The sequence below is a fragment of the Ranitomeya variabilis genome, chromosome 2, assembly GCF_051348905.1.
Source record: "Ranitomeya variabilis isolate aRanVar5 chromosome 2, aRanVar5.hap1, whole genome shotgun sequence".
Classification (NCBI taxonomy): domain Eukaryota; kingdom Metazoa; phylum Chordata; class Amphibia; order Anura; family Dendrobatidae; genus Ranitomeya; species Ranitomeya variabilis.
In genome coordinates this window covers 355,603,948-355,628,800 of record NC_135233.1, presented here as the reverse complement: position 1 = coordinate 355,628,800, position 24,853 = coordinate 355,603,948, and the positions used below count along the sequence as shown (strand labels likewise).

The 24,853-nt window shown below is 44.0% G+C and overlaps 1 protein-coding gene across 1 annotated transcript in view; it reads left to right on the top strand.

The window, feature by feature from the left end:
- The window catches only part of LOC143805879 (cytochrome P450 2G1-like), an 86,975-nt gene that overhangs the window by 54,262 nt on the left and 7,860 nt on the right, over window positions 1–24,853 (top strand). Inside the window, exons 6-7 of the mRNA XM_077285620.1 lie at window positions 1,749–1,890; window positions 2,651–2,838. Of these exons, the coding sequence (XP_077141735.1) occupies window positions 1,749–1,890; window positions 2,651–2,838 (330 nt within the window). The remainder of the gene's footprint in view (window positions 1–1,748; window positions 1,891–2,650; window positions 2,839–24,853) is intronic.

Below are 24,853 nucleotides of genomic sequence, written 5' to 3'. Positions count from 1 at the left end.
ATGTGTAGCATGATGACGCTAGGGGTAAGAGCCGGCGAATGTTACTGGGGTCTCTGGACACCAGACGGCAGGAGAAGTGGTGGTAGCTAGGATGGCTGAAGGACGCGCAGAGCCAGAAGCGCCCTGGCCGGTGGCGATCCTGGAATGCGAGGTTGAAAAAAATGGCCGACGCTGCTCTGCAGCGTGTGACGTCACAAAACTACGGAGCCTGGATGGGGCAAAAAAGCTAACCAACGCGTTTCTAGGGACTCCGTCCCTCTTCGTCAGGGTTACCGCTCCCTCCCTGCCGCTTGCTATATATAGCTGTCCAAGGTAAATAGCAAATTAACCCCCAGAATACTGGATCATAGAAGGAATGTAAATGTGCACCACTTATTATTGGAAACCAATTGCTTATACTGACCAAAGGTTATTAAATCATTTTAATCTTGTACTCCTTATAATAGCCCATTTGGTCAAAGAACCAGTCGCTCCCATTCGCCATAGATGTGTGAAGTTGTAGAAAGCAAAATTAACAAGGACAGTAAACACAACTACAAATACTTAAAAATGGAATAACATTACCTTTATTAATAAAACTACAATTAAAGCTAAAAATAGAGGCAGGTATCAACCAATGCCACTAATAATTATATGTAAAAATAAATACTGCTTGTGTGAATTACACGGGTGAGGCAATATTAAAAACGACCTAAAAACAGTGTTATGGATAAGGATAATAATTTAATTATATAAAAAACTCTAAAAGAGGAATGAACTCATATCCATCTATTTATTTACATCATTAAAACGCATATAACTCTAACTCATGGTTAAGGCCCATAGGGGCCAGACTATTTAAATTGAAAATCCATTGGGATTCAACCCTGGACATTTTCTTCAGGTAGTCCCTATCCCTCTTGTTTTGAGGAACAATCTGTATACCACAAAAAAGGACATCCCTCAGGGACTGATTGTGTTTGTCCTTAAAATGACGAGAAAGGAGTCGCTTTCACTAACTCTGCATACGGTTGCTATCCACATTGTTATCCTTATTATCAACAGTCTGTGAATGTGGTAGGATTGTGGTATACCCATATTTCCAATCTGCTTTAGCGCGATACCTTATTCCTTTGATCGTCTCTTGTGCACCAGTGTGTGTGACAGGTGCGGCACGGCACCTGTCTGGTATCAGCAGCTTTCCTTTATTTACTCACCATTAGCGCCAGTGTGTTAATTTTCATTTTTGTTGCTTAGCCCATCATCCTTATTCAGTCTCAATGTAAAATCTGGAACACATTATAGCGCTTTTGGGTCTCCTCAGGCACCAGGGCCCAATTGCGACTGCTGTCTATTCACTCTGTAGAACTTTGTTCTGGGCCCAAGATCCAAATAAGATTATATTAACGCAAGTAAAATATGTTGACGCATTACAGCATTACATAAATTATTTTAGGGTACCATCGCATTAATAACTAACTTAAAAGATCAAAACCAAGCACATGCACATCAGCGCACCTTTTGCATGGCTAGTGGTTCAGTGAACCTTGACACCTACTTGCTTTTGCATCCAACTCCCCCCCCTGTCCTCCTTCATTGACAACTGTGGTGTGGAGGTGCGCTGTACTGGTCTTCCATGCCAAAGAGAGGGCTGACCGCCTGCACTTGGTTTAAACAGTGAACTTTTGCTTACAGACTTCCTTTATATTCTCTATGGTCAAGTTGTACTCAAGAAAAATGATTGAAACCTTTGTTTGTTTTTTTAAAAGGAAGAGAAGAATGACAATACAGCTTTTACCATACCAAATCTTGTAGCAACTATATATGACATGTTTCTGGCTGGTGCTGAGACTACTTCAATTACAATAAACTTTGGTTTCTTAATACTTGCAAAGCATCCTGAGATACAAGGTAAGTGGTCAGGTGTATACTATCTGGTACCTCCATATAATTCCTTTAAATGTTTGAGATGGCCTTTCAGAAACAGATTCAGGACAACCCAATGTGTCCCTAGAAAATTCCTCACAGTGGTAAGCATCATTCACATGGCTTCAATATGTTTTCAGGTCATGGCATATTACTTCCAAGACATTAATAGATTTTTGTAAAACAGGAAGATATAATGCAAAATGAAAAATTCATATCTATAATTCGGAGATGATGTATTGGCCAGTGCCTGAACTGAGAGTTAGACTCTCATTGATCTGATATTGAGGACTTATATTTATGATATGCTAACAATATTGTAATCCCGAAAACCCCTTCAACCTTTCTATTATTTTATGAATACAATATGGTAAATAATATCCAACTGATACTGCATTATTATTTTTGAGATGCCGATGTGAATATCATCTCCATTTATTATTGCTTATATAAGACGAGCAAATCATTTCTTGATAACTAAAATTTAAACCAAAGTTGCTAAAAATTTCAGGTTCCATGAAATGTTAAACGTTTTGCGCTTTAATTTTCATAAATCCATCAAAATGCTGGCCAACTGGACAAAATTTCTACAGATTAAAGTGAATCTGCCCAAAACTAATTTGGGGATATTGATTCATTTTCATTTCATATATATCTCGTTCGGTTTTCATTCCTATGCATAACATTGCAGAAATTTGAAACAGCATAAGCCGACTATCTGTACATTTTATTTACTAACCTACAGAAAAAGTACATAAGGAAATTGACCAAGTGATTGGACAAGAGAAGGAGCCCAGGGCAGATGACAGGAACCATATGCCTTTTACAAATGCTTTCCTACATGAGATACAGAGATATAGTGATGTCGTCCCAATGGGTTTAGCTCGATCCACCACAAGGCATGTGAACTTTCATGGCTACAACATCCCCAAGGTAAATCTCTGCAATTAACCCCTTAACCCCCAAGGGTGGTTTGCATGTTAATCACCGGGCCAATTTTTACAATTCTGACCAATGTCCCTTTATGGGGTTATAACTCTAGAACGCTTGCATGGATCCTATTCATTTTGACATTGTTTTCTTGAATTATATTGTTCTTCATGTTAGTGGTACAATTTCCTCGATATTACTTGTGTTTATTTGTGAAAAAAATGGAAATTTGGTGAAAATTTTGAAAATGTAGCAATTTTCCAAATCTGAATTGTCATGCACTTAAATCACAGAGATACAGTACAGATCAAAAGTTTGGACACACCTTCTCATTTAAAGATTTTTCTGTATTTTCATGACTATAAAAATTGTAAATTCACCCTGAAGGCATCAAAACTATGAATTAACACATGTGGAATTATATACTTAACAAAAAAGTGTGAAACAACTGAAAATATGTCTTATATTCTAGGTTCTTCAAAGTAGCCACCTTTTGCTTTGATGACTGCTTTGCACACTCTTGGCATTCTCTTGATAAACTTCAAGAGGTAGTGACCGGAAATGGTTTTCACTTCACAGGTGTTCCCTGTCAGGTTTAATAAGTGGGATTTCTTGCCTTATAAATGGGGTTGGGACTATCAGTTGTGTTGAGCAGAAGTCTGGTGGACACACAGCTGATAGTTAGAATGTTAGAATTTGTATTATGGCAAGAAAAAAGCTGCTAAGAAAAAACGAGTGGCCATCATTACTTTAAGAAATGAAGGTCAGTCAGTCCGAAAAATTGGGAAAACTTGAAAGTGTCGCCAAGTACAGTTGCAAAAACCATCAAGCGCTCCAAAGAAACTGGCTCACATGAAGACCGCCCCAGGAAAAGAAGACCAAGAGTCACCTCTGCTTCTGAGGATAAGTTTATCCGAGACACCAGCCTCAGAAATCGCAGGTGAACAGCAGCTCAGATTAGAGACCGGGTCAATGCCACACAGAGTTCTAGCAGCAGACACATCTCTACAACAACTGTTAAGAGGAGACTTTGTGCAGCAGGCCTTCATGATAAAATAGCTGCTAGGAAACCACTGCAACAGGCAACAAGCAGAAGAGACTTGTTTGGGCTAAAGAACACAAGGAATGGACATTGGACCAGTGGAAATCTGTGCTTTGAGATCTTTGGTTCCAACCACCTGTCACGGGGATACTGGGTAGACTACAACTGATTACCCGGGCCCCTGCAATATCCCTCAGGCTAGGGAAACCCTGTCTGTCCCTCTCCCAGAGTTTACACTGATGGTGTGCATGTCTGGGCCACCAGGCCTCTCCCTGATTCCTGCTTCAGAACTAAGCTGAAACCTCCACCCACCACCCAGTGATAAGACCTCACACCAACCCCTACAGAAAGCACAGACAAGGAAAACTAAAAACGCAACACGCCGCATACACACTAAGGAATACACTATAATGTGCACAGGGCAAAACAAGACGCAAACTATAATCGGCGATGCCCAAAGCCCAGCAAAACTATTTAAAGGCAGTGGGAGTGACTCAGCCTTCAACCCGAGTACCAGCCAGATTAACCCCGGATAATCTGGATCAAATCTAACCGGCGCCACTGAGCATATAGTGGATGAATGAGGAATTATCGCTGTCTGTCGGACACCGTAGTGTGAACAGCGTCCAACATGACACCACCGTGTCTTGGTGCGGCGCAGAAAAGGTGAACAGATGGACGCTACATGCCTGGTTCCCAACGTGAAGCATGGAGGAGGAGGTGTGATGGTGTGGGGGTGCTTTGCTGGTGACATTGTTGGGGATTTATTCAAAATTGAAGGCATACTCAATCAGCATGGCTACCACAGCATCTTGCAGCGGCATGCTATTCCATCCGGTTTGCTTTTAGTTAGACCATCATTTATTTTTCAACAGGACAATGACCCCAAACACACGTCCAAGCTGTGTAAGGGCTATTTGACCAAGAAGGAGAGTGATGGGGTGCTACACCAGATAATCTGGCCTCTACAGTCACCAGATCTGAACCCAATCGAGATGGTTTGGGGTGAGCTGGTCCTCAGAGTGAAATGGTTTGGGGTGAGCTGGTCCGCAGAGTGAAGGCAAAAGGGCCAACAAGTGCTAAGCATCTCTGGGAACTCCTTCAAGATTTTTGGAAGACCGTTTCCGGTGACTACCTCTTAAAGCTCATCAAGAGAATGCCAAGAGTGTGCAAAGCAGACATCAAAACAAAAGGTGGCTACTTTGAAGAACCTAGAATATAAAACATATTTTCAGTTGTTTCACACTTTTTTGCTAAATATATAATTCCACATGTGTTAATTTATAGTTTTGATGCCTTCAGTGTGAATTTACAATTTTTATAGTCATGAAAATACAGAAAAATCTTTAAATGAGATGGTGTGTCCAAACTTTTGATCTGTACTGTATGTCACACAAAATACTTAATAAGTAACATTTCCCACATGTCTACTTTACATCAGCACAATTTTGGAACCAATTTTTTTTTTGTTAGGAAGTTATAAGGGTTAAAAGTTGACCAGCAATTTTTCATTTTTAGAACACCATTTTTTTTAGGGTCACTTTGAGGGGTCTATATGATAGAAAATACCCAAAAGTGATACAATTCTAAAAACTGCACCCCTCAAGGTGCTCAAAACCACATTCAAGAAGTTTATTAACCCTTCAGGTGCTTCACAGGAATTTTTGGAATGTTTAAAAAAAATGAACATTTAACTTTTTTTCACAAAAAATGTATTTCAGATCCAGTTTGTTTTATTTTTCCAAGGGTAACAGGAGAAATTAGACCCCAAAAGTTGTTGCGCAATTTGTCCTGAGTACGCTGATACCCCATATGTGGGGGTAAACCACTCTTTGGGCTCATGGCAGAGTTTGGAAGGGAAGGAGCGCCATTTGACTTTTCAACACAAAATTGACTGGAATTGAGATCAGACGCCATGTTGCGTTTGGAGAGCCCATGATGTGCCTAAACAGTGGAAACCACCCACAAGTGACCCCATATTGGAAAGTAGACCCCCAATAAACTTATATAGATGTGTTATGAGAACTTTGAATCCCCAAATATTTCAATACAGTTTATAACGCAGAGCCGTGAAAATAAAAAATCTTTTTTTTCCACAAAAATTATTTTTAGCCCCCAGTTTTGTATTTTCTCAAGGGTAACAGGAGATATTGGACCCCAAAAGTTGTTGTCTAATTTGTCCTGAGTATGCTGATACCCCATATGTGGAGGGAACCACTGCTTGGGTGCATGGCAGAGCTCGGAAGGGAAGGAGCGCCGTTTGGAATGCAGACTTAGATGCAATGGTCTGCGTGCGTCACGTTGCATTTGCAGAGCCCCTGATGTACCTATACAGTAGAAACTCCACAAAAGCGACCCCACATTGGAAACGAGACCCCCAAAGGAACTTATGTAGATGTGTTATGAGAACTTTGAACTCCCAAATGTTTCACTACAGTTTGTAATGCAGGGCCTTGGAAATAAAAAAATCTTTTTTTTACACAAAAATGATTTTTTAGCCCCCCCATTTTGTATTTTCTCAAAGGTAACAGGAGAAATTGGACCCCAAAAGTTGTTGCCCAATTTGTCCTGAGTGCGCTGATACCCCATATGTAAGGGTAAACCACTGTTTAGGCGCACGGCAGAGCTGGGAAGGAGCACAGTTTTACTTTTTCATTGTAGAATTGGCTGGAATTGAGATCGGATGCCATGGCATGTTTGGAGAGCCCTTGATGTGCCTAAACAGTGGAAACCCCCCAATTCTAACTCCAACCCTAACCCCAACACACCCCTAACCCTAATTCCAACCCTAACCACACCCTTAACCCCAACACGCCCCTAATCCTAATTCCAACCCTAACCACACCCCTAACCTCAACACACTCCTAACCCTGACACACCCCTAACCCTAATCCCTACTGTAAACGTAATCCAAACTCTAACCCAATCTCTAGCCCCAACCCTAACCCTAACTTTAGCCCCATCCCTAACCCTAACTTTAGCTCCAACCCCAACCTTAACTTTAGCCCCATCCCTAACCCTAACTTTAGCCCTATCCCTAACCCTAACTTTAACCCCAACCCTAACCCTAACTTTAGCCACAACCCTAACCCTAACTTTAGCCCCAACCCTAACTATTGCCTCAAAACTAACTTTAGCCCCAACCCTAACCCTAACTTAGCCCCAACACTAACCCTAACTTTAGCCCCAACCCTAACCCTAGCTAGCTCTAACCCTAACCCTAATGGGAAAACAGAAATAATTTTTTTTTTGTATTTTATGATTTTTCCCTAACTAATGGGGTGATGAACAGGGGTTTGATTTACTATTTATAGCGGGTTCTTATAGCGGGTTTTTGTTTGGCAGCTGTCACACACTAAAAGATGCTTTTAATTGCAAAAAATTGTTTTTGCATCACCACATTTTGAGAGCTATAATTTTTCCATATTTTGGCCTACAGAGTTATGTGAGGCACATGACATTTTCTGGTCGCTTTTTATTATGATTTTTGTGACGCAGAATGAACAAAAACCAGCAATTCATGAAATTATTTTGGGGGGGCGTTTATACTGTTCCGCGTTTGGTAAAATTGATAAGCAGTTTTATTCTTCGGGTCAATACGATGACATCGATACCTCATTTATATTTTTTTATATTTTGGCGCTTTTATACTATAAAAATAATTGTTTTTGCATCGCTTTATTATGAGAGCTATAACTTTTTTATTTTTTTGCTGATGGCGTTGTATTGAGGCTCGTTTTTTGCGGGACAAGATGACTTTTTCAGCGGTACCATGGTTATTTATATCTGTCTTTTTGATCGCGTGTTATTACACTTTTTGTTCAGCAGTATGATGATAAAGCATTGTTTTTTGCCTCGTTTTTTTAATGGTGTTCACTGAAGGGGTTAACTAGTGGGACAATTTTATAGGTCGGGTCGTTACGGACACGGCGATACTAAATATGTGTACTTTTATTGTTTTTGTTTTGTTTTTTACACAAAAATGTATTTATTGGAACCATATTTTTCTTTATTTTGGAATTTAAAAAAAAATATTTTTATACATGTTAACTAGGGTTGAGCGACTTTCATTTTTTTAAGATCGAGTCGGGTTTTGTGAAACCCGACTTTGTCCAGAGTCGAGTCGAGTGCAGTCGGCCGATTATCGCTAAAAGTCGGGGATCGACCGAAACACGAAACCCAATGCAAGTCAATGGGGAAGCATAGTCGGCAGTGAGTGGAGGCCAGGAAAACACCTACAGTGCCCATTTTAATGCCAAAAACATCCATTCTTGTTTCTGAAGCTTGTCAATCTTAATTAACTTTATAATAATAGTTGTTCAATGGAACTTGGGGGTCATTTGGCAAATTTGTGGGGGGTAGGGCTGGTTCAAGGTTTTAGTGGGCCCAGGAATCGTGGACTACGTCACGGCGGTGGAGCAGGGAGAGGAAAGTATTTCAACGTTGCAAGTGCTGTGATCCTGAGCAAGCAGGGGGGCACACTTGTTCGCATTGGCACTGGCACAGGGCCCCTCAAAGTACAGCGATGTGTTTGCACGGTGGGGGCGCCTCCCACCAGCAGCGACACTTTTGCGTACTCTGAGGGGCCCTGTGCCAGTGACGTCGCCAACGAGTATGCCCCCCCACCTGATGAAGAAACCTGCACTTTCATCTGCACCTTCCTCTTTGTCCCTGTGTAAGGTGGTATAACATGCGGGAAGGGGAACCTTACTTTCAGCAGGGTCAGATTCTGGCTGTGTAGAGTGCAAGGGGAATGTAGTGGTCTAGGTCAATGTACCAGCAGACTCATCTAGCAGTGGCTGGGCAATGGGCAGGATGAGGAGGAAACAGATATAGGGCCAAAGAATAAAGTAGGCTAAATGCAGTTCAAAATTGGTAACAGGACTAAACAGGCGGCATTGCTTTGTTCAGTGGAGTAGCAAACCCAGGAGCAGCAGACACTGTTTTAAGGGCCCAAACACACTAATAGGCCAAATGCAGTTTAATATCTGATACTTTAGGCCAAAAGCCTAAGACTGAAGCTCAGCTTTATTCAGTTGAGGGCAAACACCAGGGTGGGGCAGACACCGTTAGTAGGCCGTAACCAAAGTTGAAGGCCAAATGCAGTTTAATATCTGATACTATAGGCCGAAAGCCAGAAGGTTGAAGCTCAGCTTTATTCAGTTGAGGAAAAACACCAGGGAGGGGCAGACACCGTTAGTAGGCCCTAACCACCAATTTTTGAAAACACAGCACTTAATGAGAGCCAGAAGGATGAAGCTCAGCTTTATTCAGTTGAGGACAAACACCAGGCAGGGGCAGACACCGTTAGTAGGCCGTAACCAAAGTTGAAGGCCAAATGCAGATTAATATCTGATACTATAGGCCGAAAGCCAGAAGGTTGAAGCTCAGCTTTATTCAGTTGAGGAAAAACACCAGGGAGGGGCAGACACCGTTAGTAGGCCCTAACCACCAATTTTTGAAAACACAGCACTTAATGAGAGCCAGAAGGATGAAGCTCAGCTTTATTCAGTTGAGGGCAAACACCAGGGTGGGGCAGACACCGTTAGTAGGCCCTAACCACCAATTTTTGAAAACACAGCACTTAATGAGAGCCAGAAGGATGAAGCTCAGCTTTATTCAGTTGAGGACAAACACCAGGCAGGGGCAGACACCGTTAGTAGGCCGTAACCAAAGTTGAAGGCCAAATGCAGTTTAATATCTGATACTATAGGCCGAAAGCCAGAAGGTTGAAGCTCAGCTTTATTCAGTTGAGGAAAAACACCAGGGAGGGGCAGACACCGTTAGTAGGCCCTAACCACCAATTTTTGAAAACACAGCACTTAATGAGAGCCAGAAGGATGAAGCTCAGCTTTTTTGAGTTGAGGGCAAACACCAGGGTGGGGCAGACACCGTTAGTAGGCCCTAACCACCAATTTTTGAAAACACAGCACTTAATGAGAGCCAGAAGGATGAAGCTCAGCTTTATTCAGTTGAGGACAAACACCAGGCAGGGGCAGACACCATTAGCAGGCCGTAACCAAAGTTGAAGGCCAAATGCAGTTTAATATCTAATACTATAGGCCCAAAGCCAGAAGGTTGAAGCTCAGCTTTATTCAGTTGAGGGCAAACACCAGGGAGGGGCAGACACCGTTAGTAGGCCCTAACCACCAATTTTTGAAAACACAGCACTTAATGAGAGCCATAAGGATGAAGCTCAGCTTTATTCAGTTGAGGACAAACACCAGGGAGGGGCAGACACCGTTAGTAGGCCCTAACCACCAATTTTTGAAAACACAGCACTTAATGAGAGCTAGAAGGATGAAGCTCAGCTTTATTCAGTTGAGGGCAAACACCAGGGAGGGGCAGACACCGTTAGTAGGCCGTAACCACCAATTTTTAAAAACACAGCACTTAATGAGAGCCAGAAGGTTGAAGCTCAGCTTTATTCAGTTGAGGAAAAACACCAGGCAGGGGCAGACACCGTTAGTAGGCCGTAACCAAAGTTGAAGGCCAAATGCAGTTTAATATCTGATACTATAGGCCCAAAGCCAGAAGGTTGAAGCTCAGCTTTATTCAGTTGAGGGCAAACACCAGGGAGGGGCAGACACCGTTAGTAGGCCCTAACCACCAATTTTTGAAAACACAGCACTTAATGAGAGCCAGACGGATGAAGCTCAGCTTTATTCAGTTGAGGACAAACACCAGGGAGGGGCAGACACCGTTAGTACGCCGTAACCAAAGTTGAAGGCCAAATGCAGTTTAATATCTGATACTATAGGCCGAAAGCCAGAAGGTTGAAGCTCAGCTTTATTCAGTTGAGGAAAAACACCAGGGAGGGGCAGACACCGTTAGTAGGCCCTAACCACCAATTTTTAAAAACACAGCACTTAATGAGAGCCAGAAGGTTGAAGCTCAGCTTTATTCAGTTGAGGAAAAACACCAGGCAGGGGCAGACACCATTAGTAGGCCGTAACCAAAGTTGAAGGCCAAATGCAGTTTAATATCTGATACTATAGGCCCAAAGCCAGAAGGTTGAAGCTCAGCTTTATTCAGTTGAGGGCAAACACCAGGGAAGGGCAGACTCCGTTAGTAGGCCCTAACCACCAATTTTTAAAATAACAACACTTAATGAGAGCCAGAAGGTTGAAGCTCAGCTTTATTCAGTTGAGGAAAAACACCAGGCAGGGGCAGACACCGTTAGTAGGCCGTAACCAAAGTTGAAGGCCAAATGCAGTTTAATTTCTGATACTATAGGCCGAAAGCCAGAAGGTGGAAGCTCCGATTTAGACAGTGGAGGACAATTTGAATTAGGGACTGCAGACAGACTTAGTAGGCTGTCCCCTGTGGACCATGCATCCAACACATTAACCCATTGCGCCGTAATGGACACGTAATCTTCCGTGGCCATGCCTACAGGTCCATGCGTCTGTTGTCAGGTGCACCTTTGTACTCACAGATTGCCAGAGTGCATGGACAATGCAGTCTTTTACATGCTGGTGGAGGGTTGGGATGGCTTTTCTCGCAAAAGAAGTGTCGACTGGTTAGCTTGTAGCGTGGTACAGCGTAGTCCATCATGGCCTTATTAATAGTAAATAAAATATATAACTAGGCTCTATGAACTTTTAAATAGGTTCCAGGGGTACACGGGCAGCATTGGTGTGGTCAGTGGAGGAGTATTGCAAGTAGGGGCTGCAGACAGGCTCACAAAGGCCTAAAATAACAAACAGTAGGCAGTCATGGCAGTTTGAAATCGGTTACATGGATACACAGGCAGGCAGCATTGTGGTCAGTGGAGGAGTATTGCAAGTAGGGGCCGCAGACAGGCTCACAAAGGCCTAAGGTAACAAACAGTAGGCAGTCATGGCAGTTTGAAATCGGTTATATGGATACACAGGCAGCCAGCATTGTGGTCAGTGGAGGAGTATTGCAAGTAGGGGCCGCAGACAGGCTCACAAAGGCCTAAAATAACAAACAGTAGGCAGTCATGGCAGTTTGAAATCGGTTACATGGATACACAGGCAGGCACTCCAGACAGCATTGTGGTCAGTGGAGGAGTATTGCAAGTAGGGGCCGCAGACAGGCTCACAAAGGCCTAAGATAACAAACAGTAGGCAGTCATGGCAGTTTGAAATCGGTTACATGGATACACAGGCAGGCAGCATTGTGGTCAGTGGAGGAGTATTGCAAGTAGGGGCCGCAGACAGGCTCACAAAGGCCTAAGATAACAAACAGTAGGCAGTCATGGCAGTTTGAAATCGGTAACATGGATACACAGGCAGGCAGCATTGTGGTCAGTGGAGGAGTATTGCAAGTAGGGGCCGCAGACAGGCTCACAAAGGCCTAAAATAACAAACAGTAGGCAGTCATGGCAGTTTGAAATCGGTTACATGGATACACAGGCAGGCAGCATTGTGGTCAGTGGAGGAGTATTGCAAGTAGGGGCCGCAGACAGGCTCACAAAGGCCTAAGATAACAAACAGTAGGCAGTCATGGCAGTTTGAAATCGGTTACATGGATACACAGGCAGGCAGCATTGTGGTCAGTGGAGGAGTATTGCAAGTAGGGGCCGCAGACAGGCTCACAAAGGCCTAAAATAACAAACAGTAGGCAGTCATGGCAGTTTGAAATCGGTTACATGGATACACAGGCAGGCAGCATTGTGGTCAGTGGAGGAGTATTGCAAGTAGGGGCCGCAGACAGGCTCACAAAGGCCTAAGATAACAAACAGTAGGCAGTCATGGCAGTTTGAAATCGGTTACATGGATACACAGGCAGGCAGCATTGTGGTCAGTGGAGGAGTATTGCAAGTAGGGGCCGCAGACAGGCTCACAAAGGCCTAAAATAACAAACAGTAGGCAGTCATGGCAGTTTGAAATCGGTTACATGGATACACAGGCAGGCACTCCAGGCAGCATTGTGGTCACTTGTCAGTGGAGGAGTATTGCAAGAAGTGTGTGACACAGTTAGTACTCCCAAAAAATAAATAGATGTTAATGTCTCGCAAAACAACTATAAATAAAAAAAGGGTGGCATGCTTAGGTACAGGGGTGGGCTCATCTGCAGAGTTTATGACACAGTAATTTGGCAGGAAATTAGTATGTACTGGTGTAAATATAGGACACTGACCCAGACTACTTTAACTAGCATCATAGATGTCAAGAAATTGTTATTGTTTGTCAGTGCCAGGCATTGAATGATGTCAGCGCATAGACTAAACATTGTTGGAGCTGTGCGAGATAATTTTGCACGTGGTAGAGCACAGTTTGAGCTGGGGGGGGACTCTCTTGTGGCCGGCGGTACCGCCCCAGGGCCCCTCATGTTACAACGGTGTGTCTGACGTTGGGTGCGCACCACCACCGCCAGAGACACTACATTGTACTATGAGGGACCCAGTGGCAGTGCCGTCAACCAAAAGCGAGCACACCCACCTCTTCTGACAAACAGCACTGTAACTAACGGGTGCTTGCGCCAAGTGTCGAGAGTGAGACAACGGCCCCTTGGGGGGAGTTTTCCCATTGGGGGATGTGTAAACATGTCGTATGCTGGTCATACAGCTGCTGCAAATTAAGAGATTTGAACACTCAGTAAGACCAGTCCACAAGCAACACCTTTTTATAGGAAAGCTAGGTGTCAGCCGGGAAAGGTGGGGCAAAATCATTCGAAATCCAGGAGTGGTTCATTTTAATGAAGGTGAGATCATCCACATTTTGGGTAGCCAGACGAGTCCTTTTTTCGGTTAATATTGAACCAGCAGCACTGAATACTCTTTCTGATAGCACACTAGCTGCTGGGCAAGCAAGCTCCTGCAACGCATATTCTGCCAATTCAGGCCAGGTGTCTAATTTTGATGCCCAGTAATCAAATGGGAATGACGGTTGAGGGAGAACATCGATAAGGGCTGAAAAATAGTTAGTAACCATACTGGACAAATGTTGTCTCCTGTCACTTTGAATAGATGCTGCAGTACCTGTCCTGTCTGCGGTCATTGCGAAATCACTCCACAACGTGGTCAGAAAACCCCTCTGTCCAACGCCACTTCTGATCTGTGCACCTCTAACACCTCTGCCATGTAGCCCCCTGCAGCTTGTGTGAGAACCATCACCAGCGCTGTGTGCTGGGAATGCCTGAATCAAACGGTCTACAAGAGTAGCTTGTTTGGTTGCTAAGATTTGTTCGAGGTTCTCATGTGGCATAATATTTTGCAATTTGCCTTTATAGCGAGGGTCAAGGATGCAGGCCAACCAGTAATTGTCATCGCTCATCATTTTAGTAATGCGTGGGTCCTTTTTGAGGATACGTAAGGCATAATCCGCCATGTGGGCCAAAGTTCCTGTTGGCAAATCTGCGGTTGTGCTGGTTTGAGGGGCAGTTACAGGCAAATCTACGTCACTTGTCTCCCTTAAAAAAACAGAACCCGGCCTTGCAACGCCACTAATTTCTGTTGGCCCAGGAGAAACTTCCTCATTAAAAAAGTACTCATCCCCATCATCCTCCTCGTCCTCCTCCTCCTCTTCGCCCGCTACCGAGTCCTCTACACGGCCCTGACCAGACAATGGCTGACTGTCATCAAGGCTTTCCTCTTCCTCGGCTGCAGACGCCTGCTCCTTTATGTGTGTCAAACTTTGCATCAGCAGACGCATTAGGGGGATGCTCATGCTTATTATGGCGTTGTCTGCACTAACCAGCCGTGTGCATTCCTCAAAACACTGAAGGACTTGACACAGGTCTTGTAGCTTCGACCACTGCACACCTGACAACTCCATGTCTGCCATCCAACTGCCTGCCCGTGTATGTGTATCCTCCCACAAAAACATAACAGCACGCCTCTGTTCGCACAGTCTCTGAAGCATGTGCAGTGTGGAGTTCCACCTTGTTGAAATGTCGATGATTAGGCGATGCTGGGGAAGGTTCAAAGACCACTGATAATTCTGCATACGGCTGGAGTGTACGGGCGAACGGCAGATATGCGAGCAAAGTCTGCGCACTTTGAGGAGCAGGTCGGGTAACCCCGGGTAACTTTTCAGGAAGCACTGCACCACCAGGTTTAAGGTGTGAGCCAGGCAAGGAATGTGTTTCAGTTGGGAAAGGGCTATGGCAGCCATGAAATTCCTTCCGTTATCACTCACAACCTTGCCTGCCTCAAGATGTACAGTGCCCAGCCATGACTGAGTTTCATTCTGCAAGAACTCGGACAGAACTTCCGCGGTGTGTCTGTTGTCGCCCAAACACTTCATTGCCAATACAGCCTGCTGACGCTTGCCACTAGCTGTCCCATAATGGCACACCTGGTGTGCAACAGTGGCAGCTGCGGATGGAGTGGATGTGCGACTGCGGTGTGTGGACGAGCTCTCGCTTCTGCGTGAGGAGGAGGAAGAGGAGGAGGGGGGCGAACGCCTACAGCCAACTCTTTCCTTGACCGTGGACTAGGCAAAACTGTCCCAATATTGCTGTCCCCTGTGGACCCTGCATCCACCACATTCACCCAGTGTGCCGTGATGGACACGTAACGTCCCTGGCCATGCCTACTGGTCCAGGCATCTGTTGTCAGGTGCACCTTTGTAGTCACAGACTGCCTGAGTGCATGGACGATGCGGTCTTTAACATGCTGCTGTAGGGCTGGGATGGCTTTTCTAGAAAAGAAGTGCCGACTGGGTAGTTCGTAGCGTGGTACAGCGTAGTCCATCAGCGCTTTGAAAGCTTTGCTTTCAACTAACCGGTAGGGCATCATCTCTAATGAGATTAGTCTAGCAATGTGGGCGTTCAAACCCTGTGTACGCGGATGCGAGGATGAGTACTTCCTTTTCCTAACAAGAGTCTCATGTAGGGTGAGCTGGACTGGAGAGCTGGAGATCGTGGAACTAGCGGTGGTGCCGGTGGACATGGGTGAATGAGAGAGGGTTGGAGATGGTATTCTTGCCGGTGCCCTACATGCAGTGTTTCCTACTACTAACCTGGTGATTCCCTGACTGCTTTGGCCTGGCGACGAAAGCTGCACAGATACTGCAGGTGGTGTGGGAAATGGTCGGCTTACAGGGAGGGAAGGGATGTAGCGTTGCTGACTAGCTTCATTGGCCGAGGGTGCTGCAACCTTTAGGAACGTTTGGTAGTTAGTCCAGGCTTGCAAATGCATGGTGGATAAATGTCTATGCATGCAACTTGTATTTAGACTTTTAAGATTCTGACCTCTGCTTAAGGTTGTTGAACATTTTTGACAGATGACTTTGCGCTGATCATTTGGATGTTGTTTAAAAAAATGCCAGACTGCACTCTTTCTACTATCGGATACCTTTTCAGGCATTGCAGACTGAGCTTCTTTAACCGGATGGCCACGCTGTCCTCCAACTGGTTTTGGTTTTGCCATGCGTTTTTGGCCAGATACGGGCCCGGTAGATGGAACCTGTTGTGATGTTGATGCCTGCTGCGGCTCCTCCTCCTCCGCTTCAGAACTACTGCTGCCTGCACCCTGTTCCCCCAATGGCTGCCAATCGGGGTCCACAGCTGGGTCATCTATGACCTCCTCTTCTATGTCGTGTGCGATTTCGTCTGTGTCACCGTGTAAGCCGGTGGTATAGCGTCCGTGACGGGGCACCATAGTCTCCGCTGGGTTTGATTCTGCCTCAGTACACTGCGAGGGCAATGTTCTGGTCTGAGTCAAAGGAACAGCATAGTAATCTGGCTGTGGCTGTGCATCTGTGCACTCCATGTCCGATTCAACTTCTAATGGATATGGCCTGTTAACTGTTTCACTGTCTAACCCAGGAACGGTATGTGTAAAGAGCTCCATGGAGTAACCCGTTGTGTCTCCTGACGCATCATTCTCTCTTGTTCTGGGTGAAGAAGACAAGGAAGCGACTTGGCCCTGACCGGGAGCATCCACTGACGATGCACTGCTCTGACATTTGGCACTTTCCGAGGAGGAGGCGAAAGAGCTAGAGGCAGAGTCAGCAATGAAAGCCAATACTTGTTCCTGCTGCTCCGGCTTCAAAAGTGGTTTTCCTACTCCCAGAAAAGAGAGCGTTCGAGGCCTTGTGTAGCCAGACAACGAACCTGGCTCAACAACTCGAGACTTAGGTGCTGTACTGCTTTTACCACGACCACCTGATGCTCCACCACCACTACCATCATTACCAGCTGACAATGACCGCCCACGGCCACGACCTCTTCCACTAGACTTCCTCATTGCTTGCAAAACGTAACCAAAGTAACACTATTTGTTACTGTAAAACAACTTATAAGGTGAACTCAAACTTCTGTAGGATTTATATATACCTTTATAAGTGCCTGACACTGAAAGGACAATCAGGCCCAATGTTACACACTAGATTTTCTGTGGCCCAATAATTTGAGACAGATGGCACACACAGGCCCAGCACTCAAGCAGAAATGCCAATCTTAATCTCCCACTATTTTTTTTTTTTTTCTGGGAGAATTTACCCTACAAAAAAAAAAAAAGGCCCAGTATTACACAGTGTTTTCAGTGGCACACAATGAGAGAGAGATGCCACACAGCAATGGCACGGAGGCAGACTTGCCAATATTTATCTCCCGATATTTTTTTTTTTTGAAAAGGGAGAATGTACCACAAAAAAAAAAAATGGCCAAGTATTACACAGTGTTTTCAGTGGCACACAATGAGAGAGAGATGCCACACACAGCAATGGCACGGAGACAGACTTGACAATATTTATCTCCCACTAATTTTTTTTTTGGAAAAGGGAGAATTTAGAAAAAAAAAAAAAAGGCCAAGTATTACACAGTGTTTTCGGTGCCACACAGTGAGAGAGAGATGCCACACACAGCAATGGCACGGAGGCAGACTTGACAATATTTATCTCCCACTAATTTTTTTTTTGGAAAAGGGAGAATGTACCCCCCCCCAAAAAAAAAAATGGCCAAGTATTACACAGTGTTTTCAGTGGCACACAATGAGAGAGAGATGCCACACACAGCAATGGCACGGAGGCAGACTTGACAATATTTATCTCCCACTAATTTTTTTTTTGGAAAAGGGAGAATTTAGAAAAAAAAAAAAAAAGGCCAAGTATTACACAGTGTTTTCGGTGCCACACAATGAGAGAGAGATGCCACACACAGCAATGGCACGGAGGCAGACTTGCCAATATTTATCTCCCAATATTTTATTTTTTTTTGAAAAGGGAGAATGTACCCCCCCCCAAAAAAATGGCCAACTATTACACAGTGTTTTCAGTGGCACACAATGAGAGAGAGATGCCACACACAGCAATGGCACGGAGGCAGACTTGACAATATTTATCTCCCACTAATTTTTTTTTTGGAAAATGGAGAATTTAGAAAAAAAAAAAAAAAGGCCAAGTATTACACAGTGTTTTCGGTGCCACACAATGAGAGAGAGATGCCACACACAGCAATGGCACGGAGGCAGACTTGACAATATTTATCTCCCAATAATTTTTTTTTTGGAAAAAGGAGAATGTACCCCCCCCCAAAAAAAAATGGCCAAATATTACACAGTGTTTTCAGTGGCACACAATGAGAGAGAGATGCCACACACAGCAATGGCACGGAGGCAGACTTGACAATATTTATCTCCCACTATTTTTTTTTTTGGAAAAGGGAGAATTTAGAAAAAAAAAAAAAAAAAGGCCAAGTATTACACAGTGTTTTCGGTGCCACACAATGAGAGAGAGATGCCACACACAGCAATGGCACGGAGGCAGACTTGCCAATATTTATCTCCCAATATTTTTTTTTTTTTTGAAAAGGGAGAATGTACCCCCCCCAAAAAAAAATGGCCAACTATTACACAGTGTTTTCAGTGGCACACAATGAGAGAGAGATGCCACACACAGCAATGGCACGGAGGCAGACTTGACAATATTTATCTACCACTAATTTTTTTTTGGGAAAATGGAGAATTTAGAAAAAAAAAAAAAAGGCCAAGTATTACACAGTGTTTTCGGTGCCACACAATGAGAGAGAGATGCCACACACAGCAATGGCACGGAGGCAGACTTGACAATATTTATCTCCCAATAATTTTTTTTGAGGAAAAGGGAGAATGTACCCCCCCCCCCAAAAAAAATGGCCAAATATTACACAGTGTTTTCAGTGGCACACAATGAGAGAGAGATGCCACACACAGCAATGGCACGGAGGCAGACTTGACAATATTTATCTCCCACTAATTTTTTTTTTGGAAAAGGGAGAATTTAGAAAAAAAAAAAAGGCCAAGTATTACACAGTGTTTTCGGTGCCACACAATGAGAGAGAGATGCCACACACAGCAATGGCACGGAGGCAGACTTGCCAATATTTATCTCCCAATATTTTTTTTTTTTTGAAAAGGGAGAATGTACCCCCCCCCCAAAAAAAATGGCCAACTATTACACAGTGTTTTCAGTGGCACACAATGAGAGAGAGATGCCACACACAGCAATGGCACGGAGGCAGACTTGACAATATTTATCTCCCACTAATGTTTTTTTTTGGAAAAGGGAGAATGTACCCCCCCCAAAAAAATGGCCAACTATTACACAGTGTTTTCAGTAGCACACAATGAGAGAGAGATGCCACACACAGCAATGGCATGGAGGCAGACTTGACAATATTTATCTCCCACTAATTTTTTTTTTGGAAAAGGGAGAATTTAGAAAAAAAAAAAAAAAAAGGCCAAGTATTACACAGTGTTTTCGGTGCCACACAATGAGAGAGAGATGCCACACACAGCAATGGCACGGAGGCAGACTTGCCAATATTTATCTCCCTGCAGTTATCTCAGAAAAGTATGGCAGGCAGCTGTAAAAAGGACTGCTGCACACAAAAGTGTGGACAAACACACAAAATAGCTGTGCAGAAAGGAAGGAAAAACAGGATTTGTGCTTTGAAAAAAGCAGTTGGTTTACACAGCGGCGTACACACAAAGCAACGCAGCTATCAGGAAGCCTTCTAGGGCAGCCCAATGAGCTACAGCGCTGAGGAAAAAAAAATGTAGCTTCCACTGTCCTGCAAACAAAAGGTGGTATTGGACAGTGGAAATCGCTACAGCACAAGCGGTTTGTGGCTTTATGTACCCTGCCTATCACTATCCCTGCTTCCGAAGAAGCTGCAGCAACCTCTCCCTACGCTCAGATCAGCAACAGTAAGATGGCGGTCGGCGGGAACGCCCCTTTATAGCCCCTGTGACGCCGCAGAAAGCAAGCCAATCACTGCAATGCCCTTCTCTAAGATGGTGGGGACTGAGATCTATGTCATCACGCTGCCCACACTCTGTGTCCACCTTCATTGGCTGAGAAATGGCGCTTTTAGCATCATTGAAACGCGACTTTGGCGCGAAAGTCGCGTACCGCATGGCCGACCCCACACAGGGATCGGCTCGGTTTCATGAGACGCCGACTTTGCCAAAAGTCGGCGACTTATGAAAATGAACGATCCGTTTCGCTCAACCCTAATGTTAACTTTATTTTTGTTTACTTTTTACATTGTCCCAGGGTGGGACATCACTATGTAGTGTCAGATCGCTGATCTGACACTTTGCAGAGCACTGTGTCAGATCAGCGATTTGACAGGCAGTGCAGGAGGCTTGCCGATGCGTGCTCTCAACAGGCGCTCGCAAGCCACCTCCTTGCTGGACCCGGAAGGACCCCCACTGCTACCTTGGATCCGGGGCCTGCAGGGAGGAGGACAGAGGAGACCCTCGGAACAAAGTGATCACATCGCGTTGTTCTGAGGGTCTCAGGGAAGCACGCAGGGAGCAACCTCCCTGAGCAATGCTTCCCTATGCCACCGGAACACTGCAATCTTATTTGATCACAGTGTTCTGGGTAAAATGTGCCACGAGCGGTCCGTGACAGCTCCTGGCACATAGTGCCGGATGTCAGCTGTGATAATCAGATGACACCCGGCCATGATCGGCCGCGCTCCCACCGTACTATCCCGTCCATAGGAATTAAGTCCCAGGTCACATGGACGGGTTTAGAACGTCCAATTGCAGAAAGGGGTTAATGTAGTGACATCAAGGCTAAGGATAGATTTTTCAAGAGGGCTTCCAACTGTGTTGGTTTCAACAATGGGGAAACATAACTGGGCAATATTCACCAAGTTATGTAGATCTTCTTAAAATTCCAAACGACTAACATACTTTTTGCACTTGAAAGATTAGTGGTCTATGGTGGTTTGAGGTTAATAACTAATACAGATAAAACATTCATTATCATTGCATGTGTGGCAAACTGACCTGTTTTGCATAGCCCCTCATTAAAGTAGTGCTCTCATCAAAGTCTTTATCCTCTTAATGTATTGCAGTCAGCATATTATATAGCGTTGTGTACTGACAATTACTCATTTTGCCTTTCTACACAGTTAATTACTCTTTTCTATGCTTTATGTAGAAGCAGGAAGTCTCTTGTCCCTGCATGACTCATTCCCCTCTTCAACACCTAACCCAGATGCTCCCTCCTTCACCCTGCCATAGACTTTTGCAGTAACACATAACTTTTGCAGAAAAAAATTGACCTCTTGTTTCTACATAAAGCTTAGAGGATGCAGCTAGTCTGATTTTAAACATGTGATGTCATAGACCTAATAGAAAAGAGAAGAATTATTTGAGTAGAAAGGCAAAATGAGCAATGGTTAGTAAACAGTAGTAAATAATATGATGACTGCAACATATTAAGAGGATAAAAACTGTAAATCTGTATTTGAGCAGAAATGCTATGGAGATTTTACAAATATAAATGACTCTAAGTGCCTTGATTTTTGGTTCAAACTTTGCTACATCTGGTAATCACGGTTGTGAGAAGTTACAGGGTCACTTAGTTTTGAAAACTTTTTAATATGTAGTAGCCCCTTAAAAGTCGGATAGTCCCTATAGATCTGTCAAAGCACCCAGGTGAGAAGATCGTGGTGCTGTTTGGACTCAATAGACCACCCCCGACCTACCTACAGGGTTTTTAGCTAAAAAATGAGTTGGGGATTCTGTGTATGGGATATCCTTCACAAATTTTTGGAAAATAAAGATGGAGTTATATAGTTACATAGGTTGAAAAAAGACCTAAGTGCACCAAATTCAACCTTCCTCCACCAATTGCACATTCTTCACTAATTTAACTATAACCCACAATGTTATGTGTATCAAGGAAATCATCTATCCCTTTTGAAAAAGCTGGTATAGTGTCTGCCATTACTACCTCTTGCGGTAGGGCATTCCACAGTCTGACTGCTCAAACTCTAAAGAACTCTTTCCTATTTAGCTGCTGGAATCTCTTTTCATCCACCCGTAATGAGTGCCCCTGGTCCTTAGTATGGTCTTTGGTAGAAATAAGTCATGTGCCAGTGATTTGTACTGGCCATACAAATATTTATACAAGTAAATGAGATCTCCCCTGAGGCATCCTTTTTTTTAAGCTAAACAAGCCCAACTGTTCCAAGCTTTTATCATTTGAGAGGCATTCCATCCCTTGTAATAATCTAGTTGCCCATCTTTGAACTGATTTTAACTTCTGAATATCCTTTTTTAAAATGTGGAGTCCAAAACTGGATCCAATATTCTAGATGTGGCCTCACCAGTGATTTATAAAGGGGAATAATATGTTGGGATCGCAGGATTTTATTTGTCTTTTTATACATCCTAAAATCTTGTTTGCCTTTGTGGCTGCTGCATGACATTGAGTACTGCTGCTCAGCTTACTTGTAACCAGAACACCCAAGTCCTTCTCCTGTTCTGTAGTCCCGAGTATACTCCCATTTAATGTACACTCACTGGCCACTTTATTAGGTACACCTGTCCAACTTCTTGTTAACACTTAATTTCTAATCAGCCAATCACATGGCGGCAACTCAGTGCATTTAGGCATGTAGACATGGTCAAGACAATCTCCTGCAGTTCAAACCGAGCATCAGTATGGGGAAGAAAGGTGATTTGAGTGCCTTTGAACGTGGCATGGTTGTTGGTGCCAGAAGGGCTGGTCTGAGTATTTCAGAAACTGCTGATCTACTGGGATTTTCACGCACAACCATCTCTAGGGTTTACAGAGAATGGTCCGAAAAAGAAAAAAAATCCAGTGAGCGGCAGTTCTGTGGGCGGAAATGCCTTGTTGATGCCAGAGGTCAGAGGAGAATGGGCAGACTGGTTCGAGCTGATAGAAAGGCAACAGTGACTCAAATCGCCACCCGTTACAACCAAGGTAGGCCTAAGAGCATCTCTGAACGCACAGTGCGTCGAACTTTGAGGCAGATGGGCTACAGCAGCAGAAGACCACACCGGGTACCACTCCTTTCAGCTAAGAACAGGAAACTGAGGCTACAATTTGTACAAGCTCATCGAAATTGGACAGTAGAAGATTGGAAAAACGTTGCTTGGTCTGATGAGTCTCGATTTCTGCTGCGACATTCGGATGGTAGGGTCAGAATTTGGCGTAAACAACATGAAAGCATGGATCCATCCTGCCTTGTATGGAGCATCTTTGGGATGTGCAGCCGACAAATCTGTGGCAACTGTGTGATGCCATCATGTCAATATGGACCAAAATCTCTGAGGAATGCTTCCAGCACCTTGTTGAATCTATGCCACGAAGAATTGAGGCAGTTCTGAAGGCAAAAGGGGGTCCAACCCGTTACGAGCATGGTGTACCTAATAAAGTGGCCGGTGAGTGTATATGCAGCTATAGGATTACTCCGTCCTACGTGCATTACTTTACATTTATCTACATTAAATCTCGTTTGCCAAGTGTTTGCCCATTCAGTCATCTTATTCAGTTCGTTTTGCAATATTGTAATGTCAATGTCAGATATTAATATCCTACACAATTTGTCATCGTCAGACTATGACACTATAAGACTGACACTTTACTCTCAAGCCCATCCGCAAGGTCATTAATAAAGAGGTTAACAAGTATCAGTCTTAGCACAGATCCCTCTGGTCCTCACTGCTGACTATATCCCATTTAGAGACCATACCATTTATGACAACTACTTGTTTCTTGTCATTTAGCCAATTCCTTACCCATCTGAATATAGTTTCCCCTAGTCCCTGCTTATGGAGCTTCAGTATAAGGCTGTTGTCAAATGCCTTTGCAAAGTCCAGATAAATAACATCAGCCGCAGTACCAACATCCAGATTTGCACTTACGTTTTCATAGAAACCCAACATGTTGGTTAGACACAACTTATCCTTCATGAATCTGTGCTGATTGTCAGCTATTATATTATTCTCTGCAAAATATCTCTGCAGGTCATCTCTTATAATGTCCTCCAAAACTTGGCACACTACTGATGTCAGACTTACCAGACTGTAGTTGCCTGGATCCACCTTCTTACCTTAATTATACATCAGAACTACATGAGCCATCCTCCAATGAAAAGTGCCTGTTTAATAACCCAGCCTTTTCTTTGTCCTCTATTATTGTTATCATCATCTGTTAAGGAGTCGATACCATCTGTTCTTTTTTTCCTTTTGACATTGATGTATTTATAAAAATTTGGGGGATTTATTTTAATGTCGCTGGCAAATTGTTTCTCTGTAAATAGCTTCGCTAACTTGATTTCTTTTTTACATTTCTTATTTAGATATTTATTCTCCTGAAATGCTATTTCAGTATTGTCGGCTTTCAGGACTTTGAATGCCCTTTTTTTGTCTTCTTAAAGGGAACCTGTCACCCCGTTTTTTCCGTATGAGATAAAAATACTGTTAAATAGGGCCTGAGCTGTGCATTACGATAGTGTATTTTGTGGACCCCGATTCCCCACCTATGCTGCCGAAATACATTACCAAAGTAGTCGTTTTCGCCTGTCAATCAGGCTGGTCTGGTCAGATGGGCGTGGTGCCTTCCCCCAGATCTTGCTTAGTTTTCCGTTGGTGGCATAGTGGTGTGCGCATGCCCAAGTCCAGAATCCACTGCACAGGGGAGGGAAAATAGCACGATCTGCGCTATTCCCCTGGTGATCGGTGGGGGCGGCCATCTTCCTGTGGCCGCGCGTGCGCAGATTGAGCACTCTGCTGCCCGGGGCTTCAGGAAA